This window comes from Electrophorus electricus, chromosome 7 (assembly GCF_013358815.1).
Source record: "Electrophorus electricus isolate fEleEle1 chromosome 7, fEleEle1.pri, whole genome shotgun sequence".
NCBI lineage: Eukaryota > Metazoa > Chordata > Actinopteri > Gymnotiformes > Gymnotidae > Electrophorus > Electrophorus electricus.
This window is the reverse complement of record NC_049541.1, coordinates 18,864,050-18,885,539: the sequence shown is the minus strand read 5'-3', so window position 1 is coordinate 18,885,539 and position 21,490 is coordinate 18,864,050. Positions and strand designations below refer to the sequence as shown.

At 48.9% G+C, this 21,490-nt stretch overlaps 1 protein-coding gene across 5 annotated transcripts in view; it reads right to left on the bottom strand.

The window, feature by feature from the left end:
- Positions 1–21,490, bottom strand: part of sbf1 (SET binding factor 1) — a 41,730-nt gene that overhangs the window by 2,417 nt on the left and 17,823 nt on the right. For 4 of the 5 annotated variants that reach the window (XM_035527738.1, XM_035527739.1, XM_035527740.1 and 1 more), the window contains 33 exons: positions 20,769–20,882; positions 18,157–18,234; positions 17,836–17,949; positions 17,585–17,713; positions 17,388–17,486; positions 16,964–17,174; positions 16,638–16,750; positions 16,341–16,490; positions 16,151–16,219; positions 15,705–15,863; positions 15,045–15,307; positions 14,472–14,644; positions 14,019–14,092; positions 12,698–12,890; positions 9,154–9,281; positions 8,808–8,980; positions 6,753–6,889; positions 6,103–6,310; positions 5,620–5,816; positions 5,373–5,510; positions 5,111–5,206; positions 4,562–4,636; positions 3,998–4,170; positions 3,490–3,666; positions 3,178–3,279; positions 2,856–3,041; positions 2,325–2,451; positions 1,598–1,728; positions 1,261–1,509; positions 1,055–1,162; positions 734–939; positions 365–452; positions 64–195 (listed from right to left, as the gene is read on the bottom strand). In XM_035527738.1, the coding sequence (XP_035383631.1) occupies positions 64–195; positions 365–452; positions 734–939; positions 1,055–1,162; positions 1,261–1,509; positions 1,598–1,728; positions 2,325–2,451; positions 2,856–3,041; positions 3,178–3,279; positions 3,490–3,666; positions 3,998–4,170; positions 4,562–4,636; positions 5,111–5,206; positions 5,373–5,510; positions 5,620–5,816; positions 6,103–6,310; positions 6,753–6,889; positions 8,808–8,980; positions 9,154–9,281; positions 12,698–12,890; positions 14,019–14,092; positions 14,472–14,644; positions 15,045–15,307; positions 15,705–15,863; positions 16,151–16,219; positions 16,341–16,490; positions 16,638–16,750; positions 16,964–17,174; positions 17,388–17,486; positions 17,585–17,713; positions 17,836–17,949; positions 18,157–18,234; positions 20,769–20,882 (4,770 nt within the window). The remainder of the gene's footprint in view (positions 1–63; positions 196–364; positions 453–733; positions 940–1,054; positions 1,163–1,260; positions 1,510–1,597; positions 1,729–2,324; positions 2,452–2,855; positions 3,042–3,177; positions 3,280–3,489; positions 3,667–3,997; positions 4,171–4,561; positions 4,637–5,110; positions 5,207–5,372; positions 5,511–5,619; positions 5,817–6,102; positions 6,311–6,752; positions 6,890–8,807; positions 8,981–9,153; positions 9,282–12,697; positions 12,891–14,018; positions 14,093–14,471; positions 14,645–15,044; positions 15,308–15,704; positions 15,864–16,150; positions 16,220–16,340; positions 16,491–16,637; positions 16,751–16,963; positions 17,175–17,387; positions 17,487–17,584; positions 17,714–17,835; positions 17,950–18,156; positions 18,235–20,768; positions 20,883–21,490) is intronic. The other variant, XM_035527741.1, reaches the window with a different exon arrangement.

Genomic DNA, 21,490 nt, shown 5'->3' with positions numbered 1-21,490 from the left:
TGAATATGGATTTTTTTTTTTTTTACTGAACAGCTCACCCCATGACCATTAAAGAGAACTTACATCAAAGAAGGCTTTCTCCTCAATGGTTTTGGGCGCTCCCATGGTGGGGGTGCCTGGAATGACGGACTCCACCTCGGCCAGTTCAATGACCCCCTTGAATTCTTTGTCCTGCCTTGTCTCGTAGTATCTCAACTGAGCGGGTAGGAAGAAGAGGGATGAAGATGAGTGTGTGAGTGCAAGGCTGCTGTGCCTGCCGCCAGCGTGCATGCATGCGTTTATTCATTACAAACAACGGCTGAAACTGTTTTATGCAACGCTAAATCTCAGGTGCTGCGGTGCAGAAGGTCTAGGTAATGCGTGCCTGGTGTTTTGTCTTGTCCAGCACAAACCAGCGTGGTTTCCATGGTTTCAGCAGTGCTCCCTTCTTGTACAGGATTCCCTCAAAGCTCCTAGAGGAAGAGACAAATAACTAATGTCAAACAGAACACGTGACGCACGTCTGAGGCGCATTTAATCAAAGGGATACCAGGAAAGTTACATTTCTTTGAGGACATGGAAATGCTACAACCCATCAGTGGGTAGCATATTACTGTTGCAGTGGAACATTTGGCTGCCTAGCCACGCTGCATGGAACGACGAAGGGTTAAAAGGTTAAGTGGGAGCGAGATGTCTACGGTCTCCCCTGACCACCAGGCCCCAGTGGCTCGAGGCCTGGGCAGCGGGTACGCACCGGTTCTCGCTCTCGGTGCTCTGGAACTGGGAGTAGAGCGTGCTGGTGCTAGGGCGGCCAGTGGCGGGCGTGGAGGTGGCGCTGGCCTCGCAGTCCAGGCCCAGGTTGATGGAGGAGCCCACACCCCTCTCCTGCAGGTACACGCCCTGAGAGCGCCTCTGGTGGACTAGGTTGGAGGACATCAGGAGGGAGCTGGAGAATGAGGGCTGTAGAGGAGAAGAGAGAGGTGTAGGTGAGGAGAAAGGGTCTAAACATCTAGGAACATCTAGAAGTCCTGAACACGGAGACCTAGAACCACTGCACGAGTTAGGGTATCTGTACCCGGCTCTCCAGTTTGGTCTCGGTACGCTGGATGTGCTTGATCTTGTCCCAGCTATCCTTCCACTTCTCAGAGACATGTCCTAGCTCTGCCTCAAGCGTCTGGACATCCTACACTCCCCACCCACAAAACAGACAGGCATCAGTGCTGCACAGGCGCACGGTTATAAACCTGCTCTCTGGTGTGCCGCCCTGGTGGAGGAACCGACCTGCAGCAGCTTGGTGATGGCGTCTGGCAGCACTTTGCTCAGGCTGTCGTAGCAGGGCCAGACCACGCGCCGCTGCGATTTGGGTGCCGCCGTCTCGGGCCTCTCAGCGGCCGGCGCCACCTCTTCGCCGGGCCCCTCGGGCTGCCCCCGCACCAGCTCCCAATCGTAGGACGGCCCCTCCGACAGAACCTCCTCTGTGTAGAAGTCCCACACCTTCAGGTTGGAGATGAAGGTGTAGGGCTTTAGGACCTGGGGGCAAAACAAAGACAGGGGGCGGCCAAAGTCAGGTGTGTTCCCTCAAATCCTCTGCAGCTCTGTGAAACTGGAGCCCCATTACCTCTTCTTCCTCAGGAGAGTACATGTAGTTATAGAAGACGGGGGTCTTCTTGTGCAGACGGTCGATATAGTCCCACACAGACTTACAGACCTGGGGGGTCTTCCTCTCCCCTTTCTCCTCATACAAGACCCCTACACAGTATACACACACACACACATTATAAAATGGACTAGTGTAATTGGCTGCAAAGTTGTGAATGACATGTCAATCAATGCCAACAAAGGCAAAGAGATGAGAAGAAAAAAGAAAAGCAGGATCTGAGGTGGCAGGAACAGGCTTCAGCTCAGTACTAAGAACAGCACACATGGGCACTAAGTACTACACATTAGTACTAAGTCCAGTACTAAGAACAGCACACATGGGCACTAAGTACTACACATTAGTACTAAGTCCAGTACTAAGAACAGCACACATGGGCACTAAGTACTACACATTAGTACTAAGTCCAGTACTAAGAACAGCACACATGGGCACTAAGTACTACACATTAGTACTAAGTCCAGTACTAAGAACAGCACACATGGGCACTAAGTACTACACATTAGTACTAAGTCCAGTACTAAGAACAGCACACATGGGCACTAAGTACTACACGTTAGTACTAAGTCCAGTACTAAGAACACCACACATGGGCACAACGCACACGTCTTAGCACACAGCCCAGTTCCTCCTGTGGAAGTATGCGTGCGTGTGCAGGGCGGGTGGAGACACAGAAGTAGAAGCTCACCCAGCTCGATGCGCTCGTAGTCAGAGTCCAGCAGAAAGGTTCGGAAGCGGTTGGACACGTAGTGATATGCCAGGAACTTCAGGTAGTACTGACTAAACTCAAACTCCATGGGGAACTGGAGATGGATCTGTACAGGAGGAAGACGACGCAGTCAACTCGTGCACATAAAGGCAAACAGACTGTAGCAGGCGGTTACTGTGACTGATTTATTTCATAATTTCTCTAGTGCCTGTTAAAATGTGACTGTAAAATGCAGCTTTGCAGCTGATTCCAGGAACCCCAGGATCAAAGAATTCTTTAGCAATGCTGACAAACAGTTGAGTCATGATGACACTTTAGTTGTGGATGACAAATACTCTTCATTCACACCTGAGAGCAGAAGAGTAATGTTTGCTTAGTCTGAAATAAAGACAGCAGTTCTGAGATGTGGGAAGGAGCCAAGCAGATGTCTCTCCCTCTCTCACACACACACACACAAACCACAAATAGTCAGACACTCAAACATTCCTGCACACGCAGGACCAGTCGTACCTGGTGCACGCAGTCGAGGAACTGCAGGAAGACGGGTGTGAAGCCGCTGCCCTGCCCGGCCAGCGTCTGGGCCCCGCGGTGGCTGAAGCGATGACCGAAGGACAGCCACTCCTTCTCCACCAGGAGCCGGAAGCCGTCGAACGAGCGGTAGTAAGGGTCGGAGAGCAGCTGCACCAGCGACACCACCTGCGTGCACGCATGGCACAGAGCTCAGGGAGCAGCACTCGGCATACAGTGCACTGTAGAATGGCCAGGAACCGCAGGAGCTGTGTGTGTGTGGGTGTGGGTGTGAGAGAGAGCGAGAGAGAGAGACTTGCGGTACCTGTGTTGTGACATCCCAGCCATCTTCCAGGCTGACCATGACAGAAGAGCCGGTGGCCAACAGCTCCACCACCAGTACAGACACCTGCAAGACTCTGTGCAGCTACCACCCACACACACACACACACACATTGAAAATGAAGTTATATATTTGTCTGTATTTGAAGTTTCTTATCTGCATAATTTCTGTGTAATTTGACTGCATCAGAGAATGACAGATGAAGTTCTTGGGGTGACAGAAGAATCCAAGTATGAACTTAAGGTCAGAAATACAAAAAAAGTATTTGCAAGAATGTGGCTGTGTGTGTGTTACCAGGTTCATCCATTCGGAGTCCTCCAGACAGCGGTGAAAGGACATGTTGAGGTCTGAAGTGAGGGAGGAGGGCACACAGGCCTTCATCAGCTTCTTAAAGCTGTTCTTTACCTGCCGTACGTCACACACCTCGATGGGGACCACCTCCCACTGCTGGAGCGGGTCCTGCTTCCCTCCCTGCACACACGCGCACGCCCACACACCACAGCCTAGCGGTTACAACCACACAAATAGCTCACAGGACAGAATCACTAACAATACACTAAACTGGAGTACATAAAAGTCTGATATCAGCATTAAAATATCACAAAATGAGCCTATTGAAAATAAAACTAAACAATTTGGAAAAATGCACTCAAGGGCTATGATAGATGATATATTCCAATAGTTGCAGTATGAACAATTACACTAGTTCAATTTGCCCGGTATAGAGGCTGTTTTTCAACAACGCAGTAATTTCAGGGTCAGAAAAAATTGCAGCACTTGTGCACGGCCCTCGTTACAGTACCTTGATCTGGGACTTGTCTCCGATGATGTAGAGGTAAGCACGCTGCTGGCGGAGGAAGTAGGGCTCCGAGGGCCCGCCGTTGGCCTGGGGGGACTCCTTCCCCGTCAACCGGTTCCCCACATCCGGATTGTAGGCACTGAGACGCCCACTGCCCCGGATACTGCCCCACTTTCCTGAACCGCACGCACACACACACACCCCTTTTATTAATAGACTGGCCTCCCAGCCTCTGCTTGTTCAGAGGTTGATCTAAGCAGGTGGGGGTCGGACACAAATCAGTACAGGATCATTTCTGCTTCAGTCAGAACACGTCACACGGATCAAACACAAACAGCATGTCGGACGATGAAGCACTACCAGAATGTGGCGGGTGACATGCACACAGATGCCAGGCTAGCAGGAGACAGAACGAGTTGGTAATGTGTGGACACAGTGGTCAACGATATGGTTAGCCCAGAAAAGAAGACGGAGACGCTGGGTGGGCACCAGCTCACGCAGGCTGACATCACTGTTAAAGAGACCTGATTGGTTAGACTGAAGAGCAGGGGGCGGACTCTACTGTACCTCTGGGTGAGCCGCGGGCCTTGACTGAAACTCTAGGTTGAGAGAGGGAGATGACCCTTGCCCTCTGACCCATAACTAGCGTCAGATAACACAAAGATGCCCATTACTGTCAGCACATAAACTAGCAAAGCTGCGCTAAATCTACGACGCTAGCAGAGCTACGCTATGCTAGCACATCTGTGCTAATATAGCTTCTCTAATACATCAATGCTAGTGCGTGTATGCTAGGACACCTACACTAATACAACTACTCCTACACAGCTCTACTATACTAGGATATGGTGATATAGCTACTCTAACATGGCTCTTGGCATTAGCCCACTACCACTAATGCCAGTCTATACTTTAAATGTAACAGTGTTTTTTATAGGCCTGTGCAAAAATGTTTTTTAAATGGGACTGCAAACTTTTAAAGAGGGTTTAGGACCAATACATATTTTGACAGGGATGTGGTATCCAATGCAGGACTGGAGTCTGCAGACAAAATACTCATCACGCACACTCTCGCACGCGCACGCACACACTCGCGCACGCGCACACCACCCTTACCTCCACGACTGATCGTGGCAGGCAGGTCATCTTTCGTTCCCATCACCTGCTTCATAAGTACTCCGATTTTAGGTTGCCTCAGCTTGTCTGATGAGTCTGAAGTGCAGACATACACCAGTCAGACGTGTGTGTAGGAAACGAGTAACTGTGTGATATGTCATTGTTTATTCCTCCAGTGACACTGAGTGCTGTAGAAAAGGGTTAACAAAAGGTAATACAGCACAGGTTAAACCAGTGTGAATATTGTGCGCATGTGTCTTACCTGAGGTGCTCATATGTGTGGATGTGAAGCCACTGAGTGTGTTTCTGCCATTGATCTCGCTGTACAAGGGCATGGAGCTGATGATGGCTTGCAGGTACTTCTCCTGCTCCAGACTCGTGGAGTCCGCCTGGGATGCCCCTGAAACACACACACACACACACACACACACACTGTTATCAGGCTACAGAAGCTCTCTTTTCTCCAGATCTGTTTCCTTTACTCTTCTACTAGCCACCCTGAGCCTCACCTGCACTGGGGGCATTGGGGGACCTGAAGAAGCCCACCACACCCTTGGCGTGCAGGCCGGCCGACCGCAGCAGCACGGCCTTGGTGCGCGAGTTCCTCCAGCAGATGACAGGGAAGCGGCTCTGGCGATAGCAGCGGGAGATGCGCTGGATGGTGCTGTCCGGGATGCTCTGGGGTACGATCAGCAGGCCCGGGTAACTGCAGGCAAGGTGCACGGCACAGTTCAGGAACGCATGCCGACCATCACCACACTCGGACAGCAGGGCCGACGCAACGTTTTATCGTTAGGTACAACACAGAAGAGCATTTCTCTGTCTGAACACTTCAATAATAAAGATATTTAATGACATGCCGAGTAGTTTCACGACGTTGTGTGTTGGGTGAAAACTAGTGGCTCAACAACTCGTAAATAGCCAATTTCACAACTGTTGGCGGCATGTTGTATACAACCATATCACCAACTTCCTGTGGCTGCGAGCCTCACCTCCTGCACACGGTGTACATGCGGTTCACTGTGGAGATGCGGAACGGCTCGTTCTTGGAGCGCGTCAAGCTGTTGCTGAGCGTACCCAGGCCCATGCGCTGGTAGTCACGGCAACAGGCCCTCTCCACCACATTGCTCATGGTCTGGCGGTCGGACGAGCGGATGGTGGACGACAGGGTGTGAGAGCTCGGCTCCACCTCCTCAGACACTGGCCAATCAGATTGGATGGTTAGAGGAAGTCGTAACAACCCGGCCACTCAAACAAGTGGCCCGCCTCTTCTGCATATTAAATGAGTGCAACAGTAATTTAAGAAGAGCTCAACCGCTTATATGACTGGTTTAGGACACCTGAAAGTTTAGATTCCAAAAGAGACAAATAACTTAATACTCTAATAATGTTTTTCTGCTCTAAAGAATTTTCTACAGCACTTGTAGTATTCACTTTAGTAACATCTATAGTAACCATATACATTACTGATTAAAATAAATTCTCTTTCCTCATTTAATTCTACACAAATACCCTTGGGCCTGTATTGAGGTGCATAACCTAACACACAGAACAAATGTCTTCATAAAGACAGCAAGTGCTCCTTAAAAGGAAGGACATCACACCCAGAGAGCGAAAGCTTTGTGTGTGTGCTCATGTGTACCCGAGATCTCATCCTCATCCATTTCAGACTGCAGGCTGCTCCGGTTCTCCCAGGTTGGAGGAGAGTACTTCTTCCTGGTCACATACTGACGGCCGATGGTCCTCTTGGCACTCTTCACCAGGTTCTTGGAGAGAGTTCTGAAAGATGTGGTAAAAACGCTCAAACACTGTGGTGTTATAGGGCAGTTTTAATGCCGCTGATCTCCACTCACACTTGTCCCACATCAACACTGTCCTTGAGCAGTTCTTTTGGAAACTCTGTGTGGAACGTCTGTCTATCATAGTTTCATCACTGAACAACTGTGCACAACCCACCCACACAAATAACCTGAACAAAGCTCTCATCCCAGGCAGGGGGCACCAGGCATGTCCCCGCATGTGTGTATGTATATGTGTGTTTGTATGTGTGCAAGTGTAATTTATTTAGAGCGGGTGCAGATAGATTTCAGCCTATAACACAATCACAATAAACTAGGTTGCATTTACAAGGCACTTGTGTGAAAAAAACAAAAAAACAAAACAATTATCAATAGAATAAAAAGAAAAATCTAACTTCCAAAACAACTGAGGGGGCCCTTGTGTTGTGTGGCCATGACAACAGCGAGGAGGAGAAGTGGGTTGAGGGCGCGAGGAGCAGGCGGCTTGGTGTCTGTCTGTGCCATGACAACAGTTCGGCACCACTGTTGGGAACGTTCATAAGCCTGCTCACATTTTCCAGTGTTCAATAATTCAGAGCTCATACTGTGCTGCACTCACACACACACACACACACACACACACACACACACACACACACACACACACTCACACACACACTCACACACACACTCACACACACACTCACACACACACTCACACACACACTCACACACACACTCACACACACACTCACACACACACTCACACACACACACACTCACACACACACACTCACACACACACTCACTCACACACACACTCACACACACACTCACACACACACTCACACACACACTCACACACACACTCACACACACACTCACACACTCACACTCACACACACTCACACTCACACACACTCACACTCACACACACTCACACTCACACACACTCACACTCACACACACTCACACTCACACACACTCACACTCACACTCACACACACTCACACACACACACACACTCACACACACACTCACACACACACTCACACACACACTCACACACACTCACACACACTCACACACACACACTCACACACACACTCACACACACACACTCACACACACACTCACACACACACTCACACACACACTCACACACACACTCACACACACACTCACACACACACTCCTCTCCCCTTCCCACCCATGTTTCCTAAGACACATGCACATATTCTCACCTACATGACCTACACAGGAAACAGGCTGACACAGAGAGTTACTGCCCATAGCAGAACAAGACAGAAACACACGCATGCTCTCACATGCGCACACACACACACAAAGCTGTCTCTCTCCCTCTCTCTCTCTCTCTCATGGATGCATGCTTGCTTTCACATTAGAGGCAAGTGAGCAAGCTTTTCCATCTAAACAGATAACTTGGAGAAGGTACACACAGGAGTGACGAGAAGTATCGTAACATGAAGAGCACTGAACGTAGGACAGGAATGCTGAGCTGAGGCCCACAGAGATAGAGAGAGAGAGAGAGAGTGAGAGTCACAGAGAGAGTGAGTGAGAGTCAGAGAGAGTGCAAGAAAAAGAATAGGCACAAGATTTTAATCATGAGGGTGTGTGCACTCTACAGCAAAACTATGCGGCCTCTGTGATGTTCTGCTCATGACCTTTGGGACAGTAAAGTATGTAAAGTGTTTGGACAGACATCCTGCCTAACTCCACTGACTCAGACAGGGAGAGAGATACGCAACACACGCACGCGGGCACGCACGCATTCACACTTACTTTAAACATTGCCAGCACTGCAGCTCTGTTGAACACCACTTTAACAGCCATAAGTGCAGATAACCCACACTATCATGTCCCTAGTGAGCGAGACTGTGCGCGCACGCGCGACTCACCTCAGGGACTGGTTCTTGTCCTTGGTCTTGTGCTCGACCAGCTTGGCGGACTGGCCCACGGTGAAGGCGAAGGTGCCCTGCACATGCTGTGGGTAGCGCAACTTGTGCACGTGCTTGCGGAACACCTCGGCCAGGTCGGACGCCACCTCTTCGTCAAAGCCTATCTTTATCAGCTACAGTAGCGGAGGGGAGAGAGAGAGAGAGTGCGTGTGAGGGAAATGTGAGCGAGTAAAGGGGTGTGGAGGATGGGGGATAGAGAGATAGAGAGAGAGAGAGAGAGAGAGAGAGAGAGAGAGAGAGAGAGGCAGGAGCGAGGTGCTGACATGACCGGGATAAATCCCAGTACCTGGAAGGTGCAAGAGCGAAGCTGCAGGCCCTCCTGGATGAACTGGTCCATGGAGAGGGAGACGGAGATCTTCTTCTCCTTAGTGAGGGAGGCGATGGGGAAGGAACGAGTCACCACCTGCTCTCCGACTAACACACACACACAGTTAAACACACACACACACACACACACACAGTTAAACACACACAGTTAAACACACACACACACACACACACACACACACACAGTTAAACACACACACACACACACACACACACACACACAGTTAAACACACACACACACACACACAGTTAAACACACACACACACACACACACACACAGTTAAACACACACAAACACACACACACACAGTTAAACACACACACACACACAGTTAAACACACACACACACACAGTTAAACACACACACACACACACACACAGTTAAACACACACACACACACACACACACACAGTTAAACACACACACACACACAGTTAAACACACACACACACACACAGTTAAACACACACACACACACACACACACACACAGTTAAACACACACACACAGTTAAACACACACACACAGTTAAACACACACACACACACACACAGAGTTAAACACACACACACACACACACACACACAGAGTTAAACACACACACACACACACACACAGAGTTAAACACACACACACACACACACACACACACAGTTAAACACACACACACACACACACACACAGTTAAACACACACACACACACACACAGTTAAACACACACACACACACACACACACAGTTAAACACACACACACACACACACACAGTTAAACACACACACACACACACACACACACACAGTTAAACACACACACACACACAGTTAAACACACACACACACACAGTTACACACACACACACACACACAGTTACACACACACACACACACACACACACACACACACACACACACACACACACACACACACACACACACACAGTTAAACACACACACACAGTTAAACACACACACACAGTTAAACACACAGTTAAACACACACACACACAGTTAAACACACACACACACAGTTAAACACACACACGCAGACACACACACGCAGACACACACACAGTTAAACACACACAAACAGGTAAACGCAGACCACCATCCTTCCAGACAGCACATCCCTGATAAGATGTGAATCCAAGATTGTCATGCAGTGACACTTTGCTGGTCTCTGCTTCACAACAAGGTGCTTCTTTTTTGCATTTCTGTGCCTTTAACCTGTTACTGGGTGAAACCACCAGAGCATGGGCTGGTTCTTCTGTAGCCCAGCCGGGACAGCACGGTATGGATAGCACGGTCACGTCGACGACCAGGGAACAGACGCACGGCCACTCCGGACATCGGCCAAACGTCGTGAACGGAAATGAACCGAGCAACGCTGGTCAGAGCGTGGGCAAGGACACTCCTTCTTACAGGGGAATCACACAGACGTGGAGGAATGCGCGTCATCCGTCACCACTCAATCAGACCTGCTGCCCTGCTTATCTTCTGAGGTTCATTCCCTGCTCAAGGTACATGACGCTGCTTTCAGCTTAGGCAACAAAACCACCACTCAGGACAGCCAGGAACAGGATATAATCAACTGCCTCAGCAAAACCACTAAAACATCAAGACCTCTTCGCCAACAACAGCCCCGTGATGTACGAGGACATTCAAACGGTCATCAAATGCAGGAGGAGAAATCACCTTGTCACCACAAAGCTCATCACCCTCCCAGACACTCAATACCTTCCACGGGCCATTTAAAGCACCCTACAAGCACAGGCAGACAGACACCACAGATGCCAAAAGCTTTGCTGTCCAGCTGGGCTTATCTTATAAAAACACTTCCGGATGCTAGCCCTAGACTTCAGGTGCTCGCTTTAATCCGTACACACTGTCTGCTTCTCTGATGGTGTTTAAGCTTTTAAGGTACGTGAGAGAGAGAGAGAGAGAGAGAGAGAGAGAGAGAGAAACAAGTGACAGGAATACAAACTGAGCCCAGAGAAGAGTTTTATAATAATAATAAAAATAAAAAAATAAAAAAAAACATTATTTATACATTACTTATTTATGTATATAAAATAACTTCAATAAAAAATGAAATAAGCAGATAATACAAAATGAAAAGCAATAACAGTGTTGAGGAATATATACCAAAAAGAAGGAGCCCGAGACAGATTACTGTTACAACAGGCCAAGATACTGTTCTTACACACATGATCCCCAAGTCTGGCATACTATTGTCTCTCTAAAGCATGTCTGAAACCAAGTAAGGACCCATTCAGACAGACCAAGCCAGTTTTCTCTCCAATTGACCTGAATGCTGTGGTCAACTGTGTCAAAGACCACACTCAGATCCAAGAGAAAAAAGAACAGAGACAGCAGCACTGAATCCAAGATCAATGACTATTTTAGTTAGAACAGTGTCTGCACTGTGGTGAGATTTAAAACCTGACTGGAACTTCTCGACAGTATCGTTTTTAAAAACTGAAGCTGGTTAAATATTGCTTTTTCCTGCTCATGAAAGGCAGGCAGGCTGTAGGCCTATGATTGCTAAACACACAATGGTCTAGATTAGATTTCTTATGTAATGAGTTCACTACAGCAGTTTTAAATGCACTTGGAAATATTTCAAGAGATGCGTAGATTATTTTAAGAGATGAGTAGACACTATTAAAAACGTCTTTAAAAAATTTAGCAGGGTTAGGGTAAAAACAGCAAATTGTTGGTTTGCTCTGTCTTACAATCTTTCAGAGTTCTACCACACAGATGGTATTAAAGTTTCTGATGGCTGCCAGCTTGCTACAGGGCAGTTACTGCTATTTCTCACAATACCATCTCTAGTAGTTATTTATTTGTTAATAAGGAAATGTGCAAATTTCTTCTTTGCACTTTGAGGCAGAAGCTTGGATAAAAATGCCAGGAACAGGGTTAAGCAGTTAATAACTGAGAAAATAATCCTAGAGTTGCGGAAGTTTGAAACTTAAGCTCTTCTGTCACTGCAGACTGCCCTGTTGTAAGGGGAGATGCACACTGTAAGAATGCTACGCAAGAATCTTTAGCTTGTTTTCCTCTGGCAGTTCTACACAATCTCTTTATCTGTGGTGATATTTTATCACGTGACCCCTTTTTGATCTCAACAGGCGCAGTGCTGGCCATTGTATTTCATGAGATATACAAGGCATCAACCCTCTCTTTGATTAGTGTGCATTACACAGATCAACAGAGTTCGCAAGTTCTGAAAACCTTTTTTTTTTTTCTGCTGTGGCACGCAAGTACCATTTTTGAGTTAGTTTCTTTTGTTACTAGATATGTTTAATAAAGCATCAATAAGCACACGGTAGTTATCAGGAACCATAACATCAGACACTGAATCGTGGGTGATGATGTTTGTTCCCATGCGATCTCACCAAGTCGAGTGTATTAGCCAGTTGACGGGTAGCGTCAGTGACATGTTAGTCCTAGGCTGAGAGGGTCAGAGCAGAGCTTTAGGAGTGATGGGCTCGTACCCAGAGGATCGTTGGGTGTTCCCTTGAAGATGATGCGGTAGGTGGTGAGGAAGATGGCACCCTCTGCAGGCAGGAGGGGCGGGCCTCCCATCACGCCTGTGGCCTCCTCTCGCCCATCTGACATGAGGTGCACACGCATGCCGTCCATCACAAACTCCTCGCCTGGCAACAGAGTGGGCCTCAAGAGTTTGGGCTGTATGGAGGGAGAGAGACAAACAGGGGGGGGGGTGGGGGGAGATGCAAACCCAATTTGACACTCACTCCCATCATGCATTTTGTTCCTGTCCAGACAAAATCAGCAGAAGTTCTCTCCAGAGTAAATGCATGCAAGTGTGTCAAGTATGCCCGTGCTATTTAAACTGATGTGTCAAACCCAAAGAGCACTCCAAAACACACACGCAAAAAGGCCACTGCATCACACAGTGGAAGAAGGAAGGAAACCACACACTGAACACACACATGCCGCAGAAATGGACTGTGTAGGGCTATCTAAACGACATTACTTTGGTGGCATTTCACAAAGACATGTTGTTATTGGAGGGTCGTGGACATGCGTGCCAGAGCAGAGGCAGTCAGCAATGACTCTAAGGAGTGACTCTAAAGACTCTGTGACTCTATAGAGGCTTCAGCCTCAGTCCTCTCTGCCTGCTGCACACGGCGAGACAGCACTGGCAGGTCTCATAAAAAAGCCTTTCAACATGACAGCACAAAACGATTAAGGCTGCCAGAGTATCGGACCTCCCTTCCAGAGAAACGAGGGCTTCTCTCCAGAGCTAGAAATGCCAGTGGGAAAGTCGACTGCGTGTTAAGGGAGCGATGTGGGGAAGAACTGGGACTCTGAGTTGTCTGGATGCTGGACAAAGCATTTGTGAAAAATTATATATGTCAACCCATCATTCTTAGGGATACTTCACTCAAAAATGGCTAACAGTAAACAGACAGAGATTTGGAACAGAACATTTAGCACAGATACCTGTATAACCAGCAGGTCTGACAAACTTCTCATCATCAAGTCATGGTTTTGGTTTCTTTTTGTTTTGTGCTTTTTTTGTGTGAAGCATCCCTTTAAAAGGTATTTCACAAATACTTAGCAGACCATCCTATTACACTGTGCTGCCGGTTGTAACATTCTTCTCAGGAGAGAGAGGGGGCAGGGACCACAAAGACCAGCATGCACCACTCAGCGTGCCATCAGTCAGACGTACCTGGGGTGGCACTCTGACTCGGCGGTGGTGGGGGTGACATAGGGCGTGGGTGGGCCTGCCTGGGGGTCTAGCGTGCCTTTGGAGTCCAGCCCAATGTAAAAATATGAGTTGGTTACCTTTTGAATGGGAGGCAGTCGCTTGCTCTCCCTGTGGACTGCTTCCAGTGTCTCAATGTGCATCTGAACAATATCTGCAGAGAAAAGAACACAGAGCATGACACCCATGACATTGACCGATTCACGAACGTCTTGCCGGAAACGACAAAGCTATATTTCACAAACAGGACTTCACGGTTACTTAAACAAAAAAGTTAGCATTATCCTACAGAAGGTAAGGGATATTTCTACAGGGCAGTCTTCCATAATACTGAAGGTATCCATAAGCAGCTCTGTAAAAGAGCTGGCCAGTTGTATTTACTTTCACACATTTGGCAGACGCGCTCATCCAGAGCGACCGGCACACTGATCAGTGTCAGCATGCTTGCTTCCCAGGAATCAACCTCAGCTGCTTGGTGTTAATAGCAGCATGCTCCACCTGCAAGGCTCTGGTTTCCACGTGCGTTTCTCTACCTGGTATCATGGCGTGCAGAGCCTTGAGGTGCTCGTTGGTCACACCACTCTCGTTACACACTTTGTCTACGAAGCGGTTGATGAAGCGCACCACGGAGTTGGCCACGTCTGAGCTCTCTGCGTCCTCGAATCCACTCTCTGTGTCGTAGCTCTCCGCCATGCTGCCCGCAATGCTACACACACACACACAAACACACACGCGCGTTTGTTCCTCCAGGAGAACCAGCAACCGTCATGCTCCCAGGGCTGGCCCGGTAACGGCACTCGCATTTGTCTCAGCGTGCATATAATGAGCATACACCAGGTCACGTTTGTTTGTGTGAGTCAGACAATGATTAATGTTGTTATGAGGAAGTTAAAAAAAAAAAAGAAAGGATAATGAGCTAAATTACCGATAGTGTTCTGGAGCATAACAAGAAAGAAGTGTGAGACGGAAACATGAATATTTCAACGTCGTTCCTCATTTTCTGTCACAGATATGTAAACAAAGGAAGTTTATCACAGCCAAGAGAAAAAGCTCCGGCACCCCCGCCCCTCTGCCAGAGCCCTGGCGGTGGTGCGGGTGAAGCGCACCTGTTGGTGACGTAGCTGTTGCTGACGCTCTCCACCTCAGCCAGGCCGGTGGAGCGCAGCAGGCGGTTCTTGGTGGTGTCGAGGGGCAGCAGCAGGTAGCTCATGCGGTTGGCGTAGTGGATGGCCTGGCTGAAGACGGTGCTCTCTTCCTTCTGTACCAGCTCTTGCTGCGTCTCCTTGCTCAGGGCGGGCCACCGGCGGGTCTGCTCCGACGCCAGCTCCAGTGCCCCCTGCTGCCCTGGAGCGACCATCCCCTCCTCTCCCTGACCGCGGAGAGGAAGGAGAGCGAGCAGGGGTCAGATAACAAACATTAAACAAGCAGCCAGTCAAGGCAACCCAAAACGCTCTGAACTATACCACGACAGAAAACGGTGCTTACTGCCAAACTATCAAACTATTTTGTGGTCAGATGAAGTAAAAAGAAGGAAAAATTCAGACAGGAATTTCACAAACGAAATGCGATTACACAGAACCTCGAGAACTGGCTGCCGTCACCCTGGCGGCCGATCAAAAGTACAATAAATCGATAATATTCATCTGATCTTATCTTAATCAATGTATGAGTAGTTGATAATATAATGAAATCAAATCGCGTTAGTCAGATAGTCTGGGATATTATTCTTCCTGGGTGGGGAAGTGTGTTGGGGCCGTGTGTCTTACAGGGCTGGGCGCATCCCTGTCTCCCGTCTCCAGATAGAGGGCGCGGATATGGCTCTGCACGTCACTGTAAAACATGGCCTCCCAGAACTGCATGTTGGTCCACACCATGTGCTCCTGCACACAGCTGTAGGCAAACTGAGTGATTCCACCGCCAAGTTTCTGTAACGCGTGCACACACACACACACACACACACACACACACACACACACACACTTTATTAGAATCAGATGCTTAAGTCCTGTGGAATAGTAGCAACTGAGTCCCAAGTATTTGGGAATAAACCAGAGCATTTAGTAGATTGATAATTTTTCACACAAACCTCACAGATTTACAGAAAATGGTTGATTTTTAAAACTTGTAATTGTGAGAGAAAGAGGCCACTCTCCCCTCTTTGTCTAGGAAGCTGTGTTGTGCCGTCACGGCATGGCTGGTGTGGTTAACATACCCGACAGAAGGCAGTGACCAAAGGAAGCAGCGCCGCTGCGATGCCATGTTCATCCATGTGAGAGCAGTCCTATGTCCACACGCACATACGCACGCACACACACACGCACACACACACGCACACAAGCCAGGTTAAAAGAGTGCTCTTAAAAGGGTATAGCTGAAGTAAACATGGCTTAGGAAGACGGTACCTGCAGGGTGCAGTTCATCATGCGGACGATGTAGTCAAACTGCTGGTCATCCAGTACAGCTCTGTTCTGTAGCACATGCTGGTTCAACTCCTGCGTCAAACACACACGTGCTGCACGCCCTTTCAGCGCCCGCAACACTGCTGGCATCAGCTGCACACGCACACGCACACACACACACACACACACACACGTTAGGCGAGCATGACTGTGCAGTCCTAGGAATCTGCCAGCTGCATGTATCTGCTTGTACTGGTTTTACTGGTAGCATCAAAAGAGGTGTCATGTGGTCTCATGTACCTTCTTGGCCTCCAGCATCTTGCTGTCAAAGATGTAATTGATACAGTTGCGGACCACCTCTAGCCTGCGTGCGCTGTTTGCGAGGACACTACCGTTCTTGTCCACGATGTCTGCTGCAGACAGCGGGGGGTGGACAAAGGACAAAAAATAAAAAACAGGCTATGCTCAGTCTCAAAATTCCAGGACAGCTAAAGGTCGTCACCCTTCAATCACATCATGATAAAAACGTTTCGTCTCTCAGAAGCACACGAAATCACAGCCTTGCCGGCAGCGTGCACGTTGGCCAGGCTCTGTGGTGTGGGGCGTGGCTGGGTCCTACCACTCACCCAGCGGGGGTCCAGAGGGAACCATCTCCTTCAGCTCGGCCTTGACCACGGGCGGAGCCGTGCTGAGTTTAGCTGCGGCATGGTCGATGAACAGCTGCACGGCCACGTCATCCAGGAGCGGGAAGGAGGCTAGGCAGGAGCCCGTGCGGGACTGAGTGCTGTCCGCCGGCCTCTGCACCTTGTGCATGGCCACCGTGGGGTATGGATTCTCCTGGAGGGGCGAGATGCAGCACAGAGTCAAAACCAGTAGGAGGGAGGGTGGGATTTTAAAACAGGAACACATCTGTTTAACAGGGTTACATAAAAATAACTACTCTCTGCCTCAATGCTTTTTAAGAGAGAGAGACAGAAAGGTGGCGCTCCTTGAACCTCTGAGAGGGCGGAGGGTGTGGCATTCAGAACACACGCGAAACCGAACACGTACGTTTTTGAAGAGCTGCTCGGCGAGCTCTCCAATGTGTTTCATCACTTTGCGCGAATCGTCTTGCTCGGTCCGGATCCGTTCCACCTGGCTGGCAATGAGCTGCATGGATAGAAAAGGAGAAGGAGAAGACGACAGGGGAGGGATTACACCGACACGTCAGACGAAGATTCCAGCGCCGGCTGAGGGGAGAGACTCACGTCATCGAACAGGTCCGTGGCCCGGTAGGGCGGGCCCCTCTCCGACACGAAGCCCGCGAATGCCATGCCGTCCAGAACCTTCACCAGGAAGTCGTCCTCGTTCAGAGTCCGCTGGCCCAGAAAAGCAGCCTGGGAGAAGGGCGGGGCAACAGGCAAAGAGACACGTTCACTCAGCCATGCAGCCCGAGCGGCATTGTGGGTTAGCTTTCGTTCACTCTGCGTGCGTTTGCGCCTGCCTGATGGAGTGGTACCTTATGGAAGCGGATGACAGGCTCGGGGTAGATGCGGATGATGTGAAGACACCAGCGGTAGCCTTGGAACAGCTGAGCAAAAAGCCAAAGGAAGACGGCGCGGATCTCCTTATCCTGCGGTCCAACAAACGGAACAAATCCCATCGGCACTCATCCGACTCGTGACGCCAACTTTAACTAGACAGGCCTACGTGCGCCAAGGCCCATTAACAAAGGTGGAAATAACTGGTGCTATGGAAGTGGGAGTTCTCAAAATTCATCACAAGCAGCATGACTGAATCCAGGTGATTCCATAACGCGCGGGGGGGGGGAATACCACACCTGGATCTTGAGGGCAGAGGGCTGTGTAGAGGAGGGAGGGAAGGCCCGGTCTGCCACCTCCAGCTCCGGATCCAGCACCTAGACGACACACAAACACACAAGTCAGAACTGCACATACAAATTAAACTGCCTCCCATGATAGCAGCAACTGAACAATTAACCATGGATCTGATCCAAGATGAAGAACCAAGTAGGATCATTCATCTGAAACCCAACAATGTCAAGCGACCAATGCAATGATCAGACAGGGATGAGGAACCAGGCTGTAAACTACTACTGTGGCCAGCACTGTGCTTAGAAACGCGTCAGCCAGTTCACTGGACCACAGACCTCCCTGCTCTGCATCCAGCATGGGAGGGTAAACGCAGCTCGGCTAAACACAGGGTTAAAGTCAGACAGGGACGCTTCCAAGATTCTCTCCTGGGGGGGGGGGGGGGTGTCTCAGTGACAGCAGGGATCATTTCTGTGTGGTATGACAGGAAATAGTGAGGGGTATCAGTTACATTAGGGGTCACCCTGTCGTTTGACGGATGATTACAGGATTCAAAAGTTACTATAAAGTCTTTGTTGCGTAATTGGACAGAGCTGAACTGAAGTCTCTACACCTCAGGTCAGTTACCCCTTCCACACATGACTAAGACACAGACAGACTTACAGGGCCGTGTGGAAACAAGATAACAGATTTTCTATGCAAGCAACATTCCAGGACAGGACCTACTAAGATTTCCAGAAAGTTCTTTGTGGGTGCAAATGTGAACAATGCTGAAAAACAGACAAGAAACTGATGAAGACAGCAACATGTCTGACATCATGGAGGAGAAAGAGAGTCGTGCTTAAAGTCAGCTGCTTCGCAAAATGCAGAGCACTGGACTGGAAAATGAGCTTCCCTGCAAGTGTCCCCAGAGAGCAGCCCCAGTGTAACGACTGTCGCAAGAGAGACACAGTACAAAATGACACAAAACACACGCGCGCGCAGGTCCTTAGGACTGATATGGTAGTTCATGAAAGTTTGATCAATCAAGGTCACCACACAGTGGTCACGAGTTCTGTCCACAGCACTGTTTACAGCACTTAACAAAAAGCACATAAAGGCAAACCACTCCCCTTCAACGAGCTTAAAGTTTATTTAACCGCCAGAAAACAAAAGACTACTAATACGCAATGGAAAAGTCCATTCACATAAGCAGCCTCCAAAATGTCCAAATGAAGCACAAATGTCAGTTTGGACCATGAGTAATTCTATATCACAACATCTAAACCTTGCAGACCTACCATGAGTGCAGTGCCAAGGTAAACAACGCTCTTTGGTAGTGTCGAGGCCTACAGAGAGGAACCACTTCCCTCAGCTAATGTTGGGAGCTTGTCTGTCACTGCAGACCTGCAGTCTGGACAAGTTCATGACCCAAGCAGAAATACGCATGGCTTGTGTTTGCACCGAGTTCATAATTAGTTCTGGTCATTCCTGTGGTCCACTGTGAACTTCCAGTCAGTCTTGGTCTGGAGCGCCGACACGTGCCCCCAAGCTCTCGTTCATCCTCAAAGCGGGGCCGGTCACCAGAGCACAAACCTGCGGCATGATGAGAGCACGTTCTTAACCGTCGCCTTGTCAAGTGTTTTTATAAATCTGAGACATCACGTTCTTAGCACTCTATTCATCCTTCTAGACGGCTAAATTCAAGCATCTCTTTTGAAAGTTGCCCACAGCACTTGTACTCAGATTATTTAGTCATGACCCTTCCAAAAAAAAAAAAAAACCAACAACAAACAAACAAACAAAGGCTTTTTAAAAATGTTCTGGTAAATGGATTTGGCGTGTGCAGGGACACAGGGACTTGGCAGTGAGCTGCGGTCCGGAAGCCTGGATGTGACAGAACTCCATCTACGTGTGCAAGCATTAATCATGCTCAATTCGGCAGCAGACAGGAAATCAACTGTAAATCTACTCTAAAGCAGCAATAGTCAAGATCAGTAGTAAGGTTCCCTCCTCCTTACAGTAAACACTCAAACTAGTAAAGGTTTGAACAAGTGCGGTGCAGCATTCAGCTTCGGTTAACCGCTGCTGGCACCGAGCCCTCAGCATCGACTGTGTAGCGTAATGAATTTGGGATATTCCTCGAGGCGTTCTTCTGAGAAAGTCATGTGGCCCCTCCCTGACACTGTAAAAACAAGCTGCTACTGATGCATGCGGGTACACTGGAAGCCTCGCCAGTATCGTTATTACGGGTGAGCTTCAGCTTATCTCCTCGAAACTCCACTGGGTCCTCCTCCGTGTAATTTGACACCAGCGCAGAGCTCTGAAGACAGGCTGAGGCTCCGCCTCCTCTGACCCAGACCAGGCCTGCTTGCCAGGCTCCTGTGGCCGAGAAGAACAGCCCAGGGCATTGTGGTCGAGTCCCAGTAACGGTTGCATCTTGCACAACTCAAAGCCAAGACCAAGCGGCTGGTCTCTCCTCCGACACGGCCTGACCTTTGATACGGTCTGACCCCTGACACGGTCTCACTTCTGCATAGCATGGATTCCCTAGCCCTTAACAGCAGCAGTGCGCATCTCTCAGTTACATCATTCAGGGAAATCGCCTGCCGGAATGGTGGCGGTTTGAGGGTCCGGTTACCATGGAGAGGGCCGTCTGTGTGTGCTGCAGGAGAGGCTCGGGAAGCGGAGATATGTGGACACACTCGGGGATCGTCACGGTGCCACCATCCAAATCTGCGATGATCACGTCCAACTGTGGCACACACACACACAAATTAAATTTGCACAAACTGACAACACAGGACTACCATACCGTTACGTTTTAGAGAGTAATTTAAAGCATGTGCGACACCTGTGTTCTATATACAACATATACAACATGCTCTAGTAAGCAAAATCAGTAAGCAAATCCAAATGCCCATTTAAACACCAGACCATATTTATTCAGTTTGATTCATGCAGTCAACCTGGTCAGCTGTCCAGACTCGAGAGAGCTGCAGCTCTCTAACCTCTTCATTAGAGCTCACCGTAAAAATCAGACTTGACACCAACCCAAGGCCCATGGTAAAAATGATAACATCTGCAATTTGAACCTGAAGCACATGACTAAGCACATTGTGTTTCCTTGTTAATGTGTTGTGACTCACCCTTTCAGATTAGTTACACACACCTATCTGGTGTTTTACTTCAAATATCGTTCATTTATTTTTTATTTAGACTCAATTTAGACTTCACAGATGCTGCCAGGCGTCAGACACACCTCGTTATCAGTGGCCCCAAAGCCATTGACTGAACTTTTATTTTGACATGACAAAAGTATCTGATGACTCCCACCTCCTGGCAGAGTGCCAAACCGGTCAG